A 14300-nucleotide genomic window follows, 5' to 3' on the forward strand; every position below is an offset into this window, starting at 1 on the left:
GGCCCCACCCTCCTTGGAGCAAAAGTTAAAATGTACCCACACTCCCTCATTAAATATAACTCTTCTTGGCCCTCAACATAAAGGGCTTTTATGAATTTGCACAATGAATAAACTTATTTAATTTACTATGGGCTATGATTTCTCATTTCTCTCATTTTTAAAAATGATTTCTCTTCAACCATCCTGCCTAATCTGGAACTCTTGCCAAAAGCCCAATTTACAAATTGTTTTCAAATGTGGCATTTCTGTGACCACTGAACAACACACCTTACAGTAGGCATGGGGCTTCCAGAAGGCATTAAACACTTGTCCATTGTGACCTTGTCCTTTTCATAGTTTGCAGCCCCCAAAGTCTCTCTCCCAGGTCTCCACTTCCCAGCCCTGTGATGCACCTCTGCACCGCCCCCCCATAGAAGCAGGGGCACTGGGATCCTCCCCAGCCCCCTGCACGTACAGAGAGGGGCAGTAAGGTGCTTAAGGTCACACAGCCAGAGAGCAGTGTGGATGCCGTTGTCACACGGGCCAGTTGTCCCCAACCAAAAAGAGCTGAGAGGGTAAGTGGTGGTGACACTCACCACAGGGCGGTGAGCAGTGATTGAAGTGTATTTTAAAACCACAAAACTATACGTATATCTCAATGCAAAAATGCCTTTTCAAAAAGGACTGAAAGAAACACAGTCCTGGCCAGCGTGGCTCCGTTGGTCAGAGCATCATTCTGTAGACCAGTATCCTGTGGGCGGTTCAATTCCATCAGGGCACGTACCCAGGGTGTGGGTTTGATCCCCCCGTGGACGTGCAGGCAACCGATCAAGGCTTCTCTCTCTTTCCCTCGCTCTAAAAGCAATGAAAAAGTGTCCTTTGATGAGGATTTTTTTAAAAACTGGAAGAAAAATGTAAATACATGTATTTTTTATTCTCACCTGAGGACACTTTTTCATCACTTTTTAGAGAGGAAGGCAGAAACATCAATGAAAATGAGAGAGAGATGAAATGTGTTGCCTCCTGTTCACGCTGGTACCAGGACCACACCCACCCCATACCGGTGGCCCAGACTGGGATTCAAACCCACCACCTCTCAGTTAAGGGACAACGCCCAGCCAGCCGAGCCACACCCACCCAGGTTAGTATATTTTAAGACACAGATCTCAGGCATGCAAATCGGCAGCAAATATTTGTTAATATTGCTAGACCAGTGGGGTTTTTTTTCTTGTTCCAAGTTTTGTAATATTTTCCAAATTTCTGAAATGGGAATTATTTCCTTTTCATATAGGAAAAAATATTAAGGTCTTAACTGTTTCAAAAGGGAAATTTCAGAGAACCAAAAAACCCCAGAAGCAAACTGTTTTTAAAAAAAAAACAAAAAATGGGGAGTTTGCTAAGCAGCTCTCTACACGGCAGTGTTCCCAGGGCAGGCGCCAGCCCACACCACGAGGACCGTCCAGAGGACCAGAGCGTGGCGTGAAGGGCTCCGTTCTGTGACCGGTCCAGTGAGTGAACGTGGAGTGCCTGCGGTCCTAAGTGTCGGCACGGGAGACAGGCAGTTCCTGCCTTCTCCTAGAAGGATCCTCTAACCCTTCTCCCCATTTCCCGAACGAAGAGGAGACACAGGAGACACAGTGCATGTCGCACGTCCCGTCTCCCCAGGAGAAACCAGCCGGTGCCTGCACAGCCGCTGGCTGCTCCTCATCTGGCTCTGACGCTCAGTTCTGACATGTGAATGGTGCAAGAAGTCAAGTTGGCAAAAGGCAGGGGCATCCAGAGCTTGGGGGGAGGGGCGGTGAGTGTCATGGAGAGCTGGCACAGCAGGGTCACAGTAGGCTGGCCAAGCAAGCTGACGGGGGAAGGGGCCAGCTCCCTCAGCAGGCCCTCAATTACCCAGGCGCACGCTGTTCGAGGGCCAATTGCTTCTGAAGCAGCCAGCCTGGCATTCACCCCACGCAGCAGCAGCAGCAGCAGCGGTGGCAGGCTTCTCAGTGCCAACCCAGGGCCCGGGGCACATCCCTTTCCTCCTTGGGGGTGTGCCAGAAACCACGCATTAACCACGGAATGGAAGCCGAGTGGGGTGATGTCCACACCACACTGTCCTCTCACTGAGTTGGAATCTGAGAGCACTTTAAATGAGCTCCCAGAAGCTGCTGACATCCGCGGTCTGAGAACCATGCACCAGGTCTGCTCCTGAGCGCAAATCCCCACCTCTCCCGGGTGGTCCCAAGATTTCCGGGTGGGCCTGGAAATCTGCGGGAGGTGTTCCCTTCCGAGGGAGCAGGCTGGGCGAGGGCCCGGTGGGCCTCTCCTCTCTCCCACCGCTGTGTCAGCCTAACCCAGTCACTCCCCTACAAACACACTGTCCCCCATCCAAAATGCTCCTGGCCTCAACCCCAACCACTCCCACCCCAGCACCTCTATCCCAAAAGACATCCCACCTGCCTTATTACTTAAATAATCTTTATTTCTCATGCACTAGAGAAGGTGGGATCGTATGAAACACTGCATTTCACAGAAAAGGCCTCGGTCCAGAAAGCAACACTGCGGACCTGCCAGGGTCTGGGTCTGATTAAAACTCCAGGGACCACAGTGGGGACACACCCTGAGGGCTGGTGGCAGACCCAGGACCCCCCAGCGGCAGGGCCCTAGACATGGCCCAGGGCGGTGGCCCCCTCCCACAGAAGCACAGGAAGCGGACACCAGAGCACGCAGACTGGAGGGAGGACGGAGAAGGCTGCTAGGCAGTGATGTGGCAGAGGCTGTAGCCCAGTACCTCCAAGTCCAAATCCAGGGCTACACCTGCTCCCCACAGACCCCCGGCAGCCCCACAGCCCCATGCCCACGGCACATGGGCACAGGCCCCACCCGACGGTCCCTCAGCCTCAGTGAACAAGATGGGGGCTTAAACTCAAGCCACGGCCGAAGCTCAGACTTGCCCAGGCAGGACTCCAGAGGCTGGAGGGGCCAGCCCCCCCACAACTGTCCCTCACCAAGCTTCAGAAGATCTTGGGACAAGGCCCCCAACAGGGCAGCCCTCAAACTCAGGCGATTGGGTGCCACTGGAGCCCAGAAAGGGTGGAGCACACCCTGGCCTGGCTGGTGCTGGGGAGACACAGGGACAGGCGGAGGTCAGAGACATGCACGACGGAACGGAAGAGGATGGACACATGCAGAGACCACAGCACGGGGTGGGGGTCCCAGGACATCACGTGATCGAGGTGCTGCGAGGCGGGGGCGCCGCAGGAGCCAGGCTCACTGAGGCCCTGGGCTCATGGCGACGCCGGGCTCCTCTGGGATCGTCTCCAGCATCTCACTCTGGACGGCCTGCGTGATGAGCGCCAGCTCCTGGCAAAGGGTCTCGTAGCGGTAGCCCACACGGATGTCTGGTACATTGGTACGGCGGATGTCGTTGCCCTCGGGGCCCTCTTTGGTGTAGTTAGGTCCCAGCCAGTGGCTCTTCACCTGCAGGGACGGAGTGAGGGGCAGGCTGCGGCTGGCTCTGAGGGGCCATGGCCCAGGACCCTGGGACTCCCCCGGTGTGGGGGTGGGCAGGGGGTACCTTGTGGGAGAAGCCGCTCATGAGCACACTGTTGCGGGCCAGCTCGCACATGTCACAGGAGCTGAGCTTCCACACCTGGGTGGCGATGCTGTATTCCTCCATCAGCGGCTCCTGCGCAGACCAGGCTCTCTCAGACAGGTGCACCAGGCCTTGCAGTGCCATCCCTTCCCTGGGAACTCGCCCTGGCATGCTGCCCTCCACCAGCAGGGGGCAGCACCAGCCCTGAGACCCAAGTGCCCAGGAACCCTGTCCTCTGCCCACGAGTTCTTCTTACCTTGGTAAAGTGGAATTGCAGGGGGTCGTCAGTGGAAAGCGAGACCATGAGGCCGCGGGACAGGTACTCAGGCAGCGGGTTCCGGTGGTAGCTGAGGAAGAGGCTGTTGTTGCTGAGCGGGGACATGGCGATGCCGATCTGGGCCAGGTAATACAGGTACTGCAGGACTGGGGCCTGGGGGGCAACAGGGAGGGGGGCCGGTCAGGTGGCCTCGGGGCTGGGGAGCACACCTGGTTCTGGGGGGTACAGTCCGCAGTCATGTGGGGGGGAGTCCCAGCTGGGCCTGATCTGGGGAGGGTCAGTTACAGCCAGCACCCAAGCTGAGGCCTCCGTGTGGAGAGGGGGCCTTGCAGAGGATGGAGACAGAGGCTGCGTGAGGGGGGTCCACTGTTGAAGGGGCCCAAAGGGTTAGGAGGAAGGGACTGCCCGGGGGCAGTCTGGGGGTGCAGCCCTGACCTTGCGCAGAAGCAGCCCGTGTGAGATGTTCTCGGCCAGCATGAAGGCTGACACCAGGTGGTGGACGGGCCCAGCCTCGCCACAGTGCGGCCGTAGTACAAACGTGTGGAAGCCCCTCTGCCTGGGGAGGTGTGAAGACAGCGTCAGGTCCCGGGCTCGCTGGGCTCCCGAGCCCCGACCCCACCACTATGTGGGCCTGGGACAAGGGGCAGGGTGAGCTGCAAGGTGTGAGCCATGGAGCCCCGAGGGCACAGACACTGCACGAGGTCCACAGGTGGGGACAAGAGGTGGGTCAGTGTCTGCTGGGCCCATCCCGGGGCAGGCGTGTGGGTGACAGACGGCAGGACAGGCAGAGCCGTGGCCCCTGCGGAGCCCAAACCTGCGCAGGTGGTTCAGCACGGCCATGTTGGCGAAGGTGTAGTACAGGTAGTAGGCGTAGGGCGGGTTGTCCTCCTCTACCCACGCCTCCGGGAGGGGGCTCTCCAGGTTGAAGATGTGGTTCTCAGGCTTGGACTCGTCGTCCACACTGTCAAAGCCATCCACCTGGCACAGGACACTGGGGTCAGACCTGGGCCCGAGGTGGGCCGCGCCCCCTCCCCACACCTGGCCCTGCCTCGTCCCCTCACATGCTCCAGGAAGAGGTGCAGCTCCGGGTGGCTGGCGGGGTGCACGGTGGCCTCGAACAGCGGCAGGAAGATGTTCTCCAGCATCTCCTGAAAGTTGGCCAGCTGGCCCTTGGTACGGTACACATCACTGCAGGTGAGAGGTGGGCACACAGGTGTGTGCAGGTCAGGGCTGGTGTGAGGGCACCGGCAGGCCGGGAAGGGTCGGAGCTCGGCCAAAGATCACAGAAGCACTTGGGAACCATAGTGGGTGGGCCAGGCTGGACGGACCACAAGTGGAGCCGTGAGGGCCCCTCCTCCTGAGAGGACTCAGCTGGGTCAGCCATCCCAGGAGGACAGGAGGCAGGCTCTGGCTCCTTGAACTCTGCCCGCCAAGTTCCCTCCCACTTCCAAGGACACTCACAAGAGACGAGGCACCTGCACGAGCCAGCGCACGTTGGGGGAGTGGACGCGGTGCATGACGGCCCAGCGTGCCAGCTTGTCCCACTCGTCCCTCGAGCGCCCGTAAATGGAGAGCCGCAGCTCTGCATTCTGGTACTTGCTCTCTTCCAGGTCCGACATCACCTCCTAGAGACACGCACAGGGCCACTACCGCACTCAGGCTTCCCTGCCGTCCCCGCCTCTGCACCCACCCCATGCGCTCACTCAGGTCTCATGCCTCTGACCCGCCCCTCTGACCCACTGCGGAAGCCCACGGGTCCCCCCAGGCTCTCACCCAGGCAGGGAGAGGGCTGCCCCCACGCCTGGGCCCTGGCAGCCCCACCTCCTCACCTTGATGATGTGAGCAAAGTACTTCCCAGAAACCCTGTTGTCCGTCTTGATGAAGATCTCTCGGAGAACAGACTCCCCAATTGGGTTGTATTTGGCATTGAACTTGTCAAAGCGATGGAAGGTGTTCCTGTCCTGGGGGAGACGGGCAGGTCACCCCTGATGCCTAGCCCACGTGCTGACCCAGCCCCGGCCCCCAGCCCCCGCCGCTGGGACGGACCGCGTGCACGTCGAGTGTGTCCACGCTCAGGTCGTAGGCGGTGAGGTTCATGCTCTGGAAGACCTCGCGGAGCGTCTGCTCGCGGCCCTGCTCCACGTGCACGATCTCCTCCAGGTGCCGCTTCATCGCCCGCTTGATGAAGCGCAGTAGGTGCTTCTGGTTCATGCACGACGAGGCGTGGATGTGCGTGTCCACCTGGGGTGGAAGAGGGGCTGCTGGGTCCAGCGAGGCTGGGAGGGTCGAGGGCGCGGGCAGCAGGACAGAGAGGCCTCTCCAGTCGGGGGGGGGGAGGGGCGGGGGCGGCGGCTGGGCAGAGGTGCAGGCGCGGCCCCGGGGGGCCACCCACCTTTCGGATGTTGTAGAAATCTCGGTGCGGCACCTTCTTCTGGGCGGCCAGCTCCTTCATCTCATTGAGCAGCACGTGCATCTGGAACTTGGAGCTCAGGTACTGCAGCCGGCGGTAGCAGAAGGACTTTCTGGCAGGATGAGAACAGGTGGGGGCTCAGGGCCAGCAGGGAGGCACCGGGAGGGGCCCGGGCTGAGGCCGCTGACGGGGCGGCTGGTGAGGGAGAGGTGTAGGACGTGGGGACTTCGAGGTGAGGACAGAATGGTAACAGCTGTCTAGGGCAGGGCTGGGGCTAAGGAGTCCAGGCTGGGAGGGGGCCAGCGGGGACTCACATGGGGCCATTGATGATCAGGGCCATCAGCACGTTGACGTCAGCCACAAACTCCTGCAGGTCGGGGTATGGCAGCTCTAACTCTAGGCAACTAGCAGTGAGGGGAGTGTAGGTGAGGAGCACGAGCCAGGCCCTGCAGGCTCCCCCAGCTGATATGGCCCCCCACGGCGTCCCCCAGCACACGCCACCCCCTCTTACTGCTCATCGGGCTCCCTGCGGGTGTAGACGTGCACCACGCCCCGCACCATGCGCAGACCCAAGCCCAGGTCCCCAGGCATGGTGCTAGGCTCACAGCGCTCATAGGGGTGCTGCTCCAGCACCGGGGGGTGCACTGGGGCATCTGCAGGGCAGGGAGAGTGGAGTCAGGGACGGGGAGAGATGCAACAGCCCCAGCGGGATGCCCCTGCCTCCACCCCCGAGCCAGGAAGCGGGAATGAGGGTGGGTGCGGGAAGCAGCGGACAGGGCACAGGTCCCTGGGCTCCAAGCTCAGGGAGCCTGGGATGCCAGGGCACTTGGAGCTGGGCAGGGATGGGGGTCCCACCAGCAGACACAGGGGTGTCGGGGCCCAGGTCGTAGGCCCGCGTCTCCAGAGGCTTCTCAGCCAGCTGCTGCAGGTGGCGGCGGGTGGTGGTGCAGAAGCTCTGCAAGGAGAGCGCCATGTACTTCTCCCGGATGAAGAGGGCCCGTACCACACTCTTGGCGGCGTCCAGCAGGTCCGTGAACGGCACCTGCAGACAAGGACGTGTGGGTCTCAGACCCAGGCCAGGCCCACTCTCACCTGTTCCCTGAGGCCTGACTTCAGAATCACTCAGACTGTCCGGTTGCCAGCACATGGACAGGCTCCCGGCTAAGCCCTCGCCCCCTGCAGCTTCCGGGAAGAGAAACGCTCTCTCTGGCCTCACCCCCAGCTCTCCAGGCTTGGGGAGCCCACTGGGACCTGAGGCCCTGCACTCACCCCACACTTCTCCTCCCCGGAGATGGTGACCCGCTGAAATTCCCGCTCCAGCACGTCGCGCTCCCGCAGGCCCCGGTCTCCCTGCCCCTCACTCTGCTCCTTGTACAGCCTACCGGGAGGGAGGCACAGGGAAGACGTTGGAGCCAGCAGCGGGACAGGCCCTAGCTGCGTGTCCCCAGGGCCCCAGCACCCCTCCGCCCTCCTCACTGGAGGTCCAAGTCACTGTCCGTCTTCAGGAAATCTTGCTTGGCCCGAAGCAGGATGTCCGGCTCCAGCCTAGAGGTGAGAGGTGAGAGGTTGGGCAGATGATGAGGGATGGCCCTCGCTCCCAGGCCACTGCCCTGAGCTAGGTGCTGTGGGTGTGCCACCACCTCACATTGCCGCAGAACCCGCACCGTGGGCGCTGTCCTCACCCAGCATTAGAGATGAGGAAGCACAGCCAGACGGTGAGCACCTCGTTCCAGGCCACACTGGTGGCCGAAGACAGCCCCTGATCCCAGCAGCCTGACCCCAAGGCCTGTGCGTCCCCCGACTGCCCTGTGCTGCCTTCCCATGGGCCCCAAACAGGGACAGAGAGGGAGCTCTGAAGCATCCAGTGGTGACAGAGGGACACTGGGCAGGCAGACTCCGCTGTGCCCCCTCCCCACCACAACCGCATGGTTGCCTGGTCCTGACTCCCACACACACAGCTGCCTGGCTGTGCGCCCACCTGGGGCTGCCTACAGGACTCTGGGGCCCAGGGCTCACTTGACATCCTGGCTGATCTGCCGCTCCAGGCGCTGCCTCCGCTCCTCCAGCTGCTCGATGGGGCTCTCCTCGGGGAACTCGTACGGGGCGCTGCGGAGCTCACTTTCGGCCAGGGAGCGGCTGAACAGCTCCTGGCAGTAGAAGGGAGGGTTGGCGTGGCCTGGCCCCCAGCCCCGGACCCTCCCTTGCAGAGTCTGGGGTACCAGGAAGAGAGGAGAGGTCAGGACACGGCCCAGCATGAAATGAGGGCATGAGGACACGTGGGGGGGGCACAGGGTGGGGTGCCCCGAGATACCTCCGCGATCTCCTTGCATTTGCCATCCATGGACGTGCGCAGGTCCAGCGGGAAGTGCTTGAGGCAGGGGGCGGGGCCTGGCAGGGATCGTGCAGACTGCAGCGGAGGGGCCCCCAGCCCACCCCGAGCCTCTGTGGAGACAGTGAAACCAGGGTGGATGGGTGGAGGGCAGGCCCAGGGCGCGCTGGAAACCCTAGGCCCCTGCCCACCCCACCCCCAGGCCAGCCACAGAGAGAAGCCAGCCCCTGGAGGGTGGGCAGCCCTTTCTCAGAGGTGGAGGGGTGAGTGAGCCTGCATGTGGCTCCCTGAGGACCTTGCCACCACAGTCTAGCACGGGGACCGTCACCCGCTCCAGGCTCGGGGCTGGGAGTCCCTAGTGTGCCCCTAGAACAAGTGATTCATTCCCTCCAGGAGTCAGAATCTGAATCTGGGACTAGGGGTCCCACCCCCAGACCAGAAGAACCTCCATGTGAGCGCCCCCTATAGACAGGCACAGTGTGTCCCCACACACACTCCGGGAGCTCACTGGGGACCTGATGGCAACACCAGCATCCCCAGCCCGCAGCTTCCAGGGCCAGCAAGCCAGGGTCAGACCCGCCTCTGGACTAGCAGGTCCTCCCTGGGGCCGGGGCCCATGCCAGATGTCCTGAACTTTCCAAGCACAGGCAGCCACGGCTGCCCCTCAGCTCTGACCTGGGGACCAGCCCCCAAGGGAAGAGGAGCCGAGGGCATGGAGGAGCTGGCTGGCAGTGGGAGCCCTGCCACCTCCCTGGAGGCCTGCCCTCTCCCCCAGGACCCCAGGGCCGCCAAGACGTGGCCTGGCCCCAGCCTGACCCTCCCACTGCTGGCTGCCCCTCCAGAGGGAGTGGCCACGAACAGTCTGCGCCACTCAGTGGCCCAGTATCTGGGCCGGAGGCCCCGGCAAGAGCCTGGGGAAGGGAGTACCAGAGGCCAGGGCCTCTCCCCCTTGGAGGGCAGAACTCAGGTGCCCCACTAGGAGGCCTTGATACGGCCAGTTTAAGGGGCTGCCGAGCTCCCGGCATCCAAGACGACCGACCTGGCCTCACAGCCCAGCCTCTGCAGCAGGGGGCTCTCCACACCCAGCTGGGCTCTGGGGGGCCCTGCTCTCCAGCACTCCCCTTCGCCCTCTGCACCGAGGCTGAGGGGCAGACTGGAGGCTCTGCCCAGGTAGAGTGCCTTAAACTCTCTAGCCCACTCCCCGACGCCCCAGAGTTGGGTCCTCAGTCTGGACAAAGGGAAGATCCAGACCCAGGACCCAGCACCCACCTGTCCTCCTGCCTGCCTGGGTCCTACCTGCTGAGTTCAGGCAGCACAGGCCGGCAGCCGGGTGCCCCTTGCCTGCCTGTTTGCTGAGTGGAGCTGCTGCCAGTCCCCCAGGACAGCTCAGGGGCCGGCACGGGCTGTACCAAGTGCAGCTGCTCGCAGGGGAGACCCTGGGATGACAGTGAGCAGGGGGCTGGGGGAGCCCAGGGGAGCCCAGACATCAAGGGAAAGAGCATCAAAGTTCAGGGACCAGAGGAGCCCCAGAACTGAACGGGGCCTTAACCTCTACAGTGCCAGGGCCTGGCCCAAAGCGGGGACCCCAAGGGAGAGAAGCAGGGTGGGCGCACAGGGACAGGAGAGGCTAGCAGGGAAGGGCCACACCTCCTTAAAATGCACTGGGGCATAATGAGTGAGTAGGACCTGGCTGTCCAGAGGAAGGGGCGGGGGCAAAGCAAGGGGGGCATGCAACCCTCACCTCCATTCTCAGCAGCCCCAGGCCAGCCTCCTCCGCCCAGTGGCCTTGTTTTCCTTACGACCGTCCTCTGGGGCCCTGCCTGGGGTCCCTTAGAAGAGACAGGGCCTCTGCCTGGGAGAGGAGCTGGCTGGCAGCCGAAGCAGCTGCTCACTCAGGCAGGAACGGCTGCTGAGCCTCCCGGATGCCCAGGGGCTGGTTCATGGCGCCTGAGACCTCCAGCCCCCTGCTGCAAGCCTATCGTTGGGGACAAACTGCCCAGGAGGGGAAAGCAGTTTGGAAGAGGGGGGCTAGGATTTGGCGGACTTCCGTCTGACTCTGATCCCTCTTACAAGTCTCCCCCTCCCGGAGGCTTCATTCAGGTCCTGACTCGAAAGGGGTGATAAGTAGGTGGTGTCCTGTCTGGCCACAGCTGCCAGGAGGCTCACGGAGACACGGCCATCTCTGACCATGGACTCCCAAGACCCTCCAAACACATCCTACACACAGTCCCGTCCACTGGGGTGCGTGCAGGCCAGGGAATGGGCAGCAAAGACAATGGAACTAGGCAGGTGTGAAGACAGGGCGCTGCTCCCTCTAAGTTGGAAGAAGGCAGAGCAGCCTGCTTCACCCTCGGGCTGTAAGACACAGCCTGGGGTCCTTGCTTGCCCAAGAATTCTAACCCCACACAACTCACTTCTTTTTTTTTCTTTTTTTAGAGAGGGGAAGGGAGGGAGAACGGGAGAGGACCATCAATGTGTAGTTGCTTCTCACGTGTCCCACACTGGGGACCTGGCCTGCCACCCAGGCATGCGCCCCACACTGGGAATTGAACCGGCGACCCTCTGATTCCCAGGCCAGCACTTAATCCACTGAGCCTCACGGGCCAGTGAAGGAGGAACTCCCCACTTCTAACCCCCTGTAGGGGAGGCCGCCCACAGACCTCCAGGGGCGTTGGATGGAGTTAGCAGGAGCTGAGTCCAGGACCCCAGTCTCAAACTCCTCTCCTAGCAGAAGGACCCAGAACCTCCACAGCAATGCTGGGTGACCAGCACAGGTCCCGGCGACCAGAGCCATCCCCACCCAAGCCTGCCATGTGACAAGCAGACAGTCATCTCCATACTCCCTGAGGCCAGGCCTGGAAGACCCAGCTGCCTGCAGGTCCCCCACCCAGGGTCTGTGCCAGAGCACCCCCAACACACACACCAGGGCTGGTGGGTCAACCAAAAGCCAGCCAGCCAGCCAGCGCCACCAAATCCAAAATTCCCAGCATCCTGCCTACCCTCCCTCGCTGCAAGGACTGCCTCGGCAGGCAGAGAGGTGCCCACGGCTTTGATCCACAAGCAGCATGTAACAGCTCCAGGCCCAGGAGACGCCCCCTCTGGATGGCACAGAGCTGAGCACCAAGAACATGAGCGCTCAGGACGGTGCAGACCAGCCCAGCATCTTCAGTGCCACAGGGAAACACAGGAGGTGGATGACCAGGCTACAGGTCCAGGCAGCTGCTGAGGACAGGGAGGCACTGACTGACCTGGTCACCAAGGTGGGGGTGGTCTTACTTAGCTGCAAGGCCTGGGGTCAGTACACGGCAGAGAGATATCCCTCAGTGGGCACCAACCCAGGTGGCAGGCCCTGAGGGACCTGGGCTTGCACAGCGCACCGCGCGGCCAGCTCCGAATGCAGCACCAACGCCTACCACAGTGGGAGCCGAACTGAAGGGTACAGAGCACAGCAGATGGGCAGCGGGCCCAGCTGGAGCCCCACAGGGCCAGGCCTGGGGTCAACCTGCACTCCCGAGGCAGCTCACAAGACAGCACAAGAACCAGCGCTCAGCAAACGGTCCGCACAGCTGGGCCCCAGCCCCAGGCCTCCCAGTGGCAGTGAGTGCACCCTGGCACCTGACCCCCACGGAGGGGGTCTGAGATCTGGACTCCTTAGAAGGAGGAACTCGCCTCAGGAGGACAGCCTGCGCCTACCTGGCAAAGGGCCAGCCACCAGCAGTGTGGCCAGTCAGCCCCACACGCCCCCACTCCATTCACACACTCCACATGCAGGCACTCTTAGCACATCCACACGCTGACACGTGTGCAAACACACCTCTTGCTGCACCCACACCCACGCCCACTCCCCGTTACAGAGGACAGTGTCCCAGGCATAGGAACCCGTCACCCTCCACCCACCTCTCTCCCCACACCAACTCCCAATCCAGCTGTCATTGGGGCGGAAGACAAGGAGCAGCAGCGCACGGAGGGTGCAGAAGAGGCCTCCCTCTGAGGGGACCAGTGGCGGAGCGGAGCCAGTGCCTGACCCAGGATGCATACACTCACCTGGTACCGCAGAGGCCGCCTGCTGGCTGGTACGCTTCTTAAAGGGATATTTGGCCTTGGGTTTGCCTGAGCCGGAGGGATAGGATGCCATGGCTCTGGCCCAGGAGGCAGAGCCGCACCAGCTGGGCCTGCCTCTGCCACATCCAACCCCTTCCTCCGCTCCGCCCCCAGCGGGAGTGACTGATGCAGGAAGCCGAGGCCCCGCCAGCGGAAGAGGCCCCGGCCACGATTTCTGATGTTGTCTAGGCAACCTCCTGGAGAGGGGCCGCCATCCCGCCCCTGACCCCTCCCCTGACCCCTCCCCTCCCCTCCCCTCCCCTCCCCTTCCCATCCTTGGAATGACGTCGGCCTGCGGTGTGGAGGTGAGAACAGGATAGGGAAGGGCCGGCGCCCCGCACTCCCCTAATCCTCTCCGGAGCCCTCATCCCCTGCCAGGGCTGTAGGGCAAGGACTCAAAGTCCAGGCTCGCTGGTCCAGCCAGCCTGGGAGGAAAATAATAATGATAATAAACAGAAATCCAGCCCGAGCCCAGAACACATTTAGCTCAGGGCAGGCGCAATCCGTGAGCACCCAACCCCTCTGGAGCTGAGTCCCGTTTTTCTTCTCTTTCTGAATGAACCCCAGCCCCAGGGCAGCCCAGCTCTGGGAGGACGGGATAGAACCGAGACCCCCAGCCCGGGAGGGAGGAACCTTTCTTGGGGAAATTCCACTGTCCAGCCGAAGCTACCTTCTAGGAAGGCAGGGAAGACTTTCTAGAGGAAGGGGTCTGGGAAAAAGATGCCAGTGCCTTCAGGCTCTTCCCTCCACCCTTCCACACGCAGGCCTCCCCAGGAGGAGCCGGCCGCCTTTCCTAGGTCTGCTGGCGGTGCTCGGACCCCCGACCTCTTGTCACTGGCCCAGAGAGCCGCCCCGGACACAGGCACACACTCTCACCTGAAGCCATGCTGCCCGAGCCCTGGAGGGGACCGGGGAGGCTGCCTGTCACGGTCTGCACAGCCGGGAAGCCCGGGTCGCCAGGGAGGGAGCGAGGGCTGGAACCCAGACCCCGGCCAAGTCGCTCCAAGAGCCCCTGCCCTAGCACGGGGATGGGGGGAGTAAGGCAGCTCTTCCAAAACCGCCGGCTTGGAAGGATGCGGACCCCGCCGACCTCGGCCGCGGCGCTGGCCCGGAAGACCCCCCAGCCCCGCACTCGAGAGGCGGGCAGGACACGTGCTCCCCGCACAGCGGGACCCGGAACGCGCCTGGGCTTGTCTCCACGCTCTCCGGGCGCCCGGGGCCCGCCCGCCGTAGCTGGCTCGCGGGGGATCCACGCAACAGGTGCGCCCCCCGCCGAAAGCTGGCCAGCGCCGCTCCGCGTCCGGGCCGCCCAGGCCCCGCCCCCGGGCCCGCCCACGCCATCTTCCTCTTCCCGGCGCCACGTGGGCGGCGGCCCCTTCGCGGTCCCCAGCGCGAGGCCCGGTGCACGCTCAGTGCGTCAGCTTCCTCCTCGGAAAGTGCGATGGGGCAACCGGGCTGCGCCGCTCAAAGGAGCTGTTGCACAAAGCGCCCAGTGGGAGACGGCTGTCATTACCGTCCCGGGGTTCACTCTTAGCAGGAGCCTGCCCCCGGCATTCTCGCTCTGGGTGTCTGTCTGCCCCTGGCAGGCGTAGGCAGGCAGGGTGTGCCGCGCATTCCCACG

At 62.6% G+C, this 14300-nt stretch overlaps 1 protein-coding gene across 4 annotated transcripts; it reads right to left on the reverse strand.

The window, feature by feature from the left end:
- Window positions 1-2428: 2428 nt before the first annotated feature.
- Window positions 2429-13995, reverse strand: AMPD2 (adenosine monophosphate deaminase 2). Of its 4 annotated transcripts, XM_037050383.1 has the most exons (19): window positions 13556-13995; window positions 12623-12688; window positions 8561-8691; window positions 8266-8396; window positions 7726-7794; window positions 7519-7627; window positions 7105-7291; window positions 6761-6902; window positions 6564-6653; window positions 6232-6361; window positions 5886-6080; window positions 5669-5800; window positions 5301-5464; window positions 4901-5027; window positions 4654-4817; window positions 4275-4395; window positions 3819-3992; window positions 3545-3655; window positions 2429-3447 (listed from the first exon to the last, which is right to left on the reverse strand). In XM_037050383.1, the coding sequence occupies exons 1-19, from the start codon at window positions 13563-13565 to the stop codon at window positions 3238-3240; spliced, it is 2463 nt and encodes an 820-aa protein (XP_036906278.1). In that variant the 5' UTR covers window positions 13566-13995; the 3' UTR covers window positions 2429-3237. The 4 variants fall into 4 exon arrangements, with proteins under 4 accessions (XP_036906278.1, XP_036906279.1, XP_036906277.1 ...); XM_037050384.1 differs by lacking the exon at window positions 12623-12688; XM_037050382.1 differs by lacking the exon at window positions 13556-13995 and having other exon boundaries at window positions 12623-12822.
- Window positions 13996-14300: the final 305 nt, after the last annotated feature.

This window comes from Sturnira hondurensis, unplaced genomic scaffold (assembly GCF_014824575.4).
Source record: "Sturnira hondurensis isolate 20B ecotype Veracruz unplaced genomic scaffold, ASM1482457v3 Scaffold0006799, whole genome shotgun sequence".
In the NCBI taxonomy this organism is placed as follows: Eukaryota; Metazoa; Chordata; class Mammalia; order Chiroptera; family Phyllostomidae; genus Sturnira; species Sturnira hondurensis.

Bases quoted from the DNA above. Each gene is read 5' to 3' on its own strand.
- AMPD2 (XM_037050382.1), bottom strand. From the start codon at position 12,713: ATGGCATCCTATCCCTCCGGCTCAGGCAAACCCAAGGCCAAATATCCC. The intron at 6,362-6,563 runs GTGAGTCCCCGC...TCATCCTGCCAG, and splicing joins CTGATCATCAATGGCCCCAT to AAAGTCCTTCTGCTACCGCC. The intron at 5,801-5,885 runs GTCCGTCCCAGC...CGTCTCCCCCAG, and splicing joins ACACACTCGACGTGCACGCG to GACAGGAACACCTTCCATCG.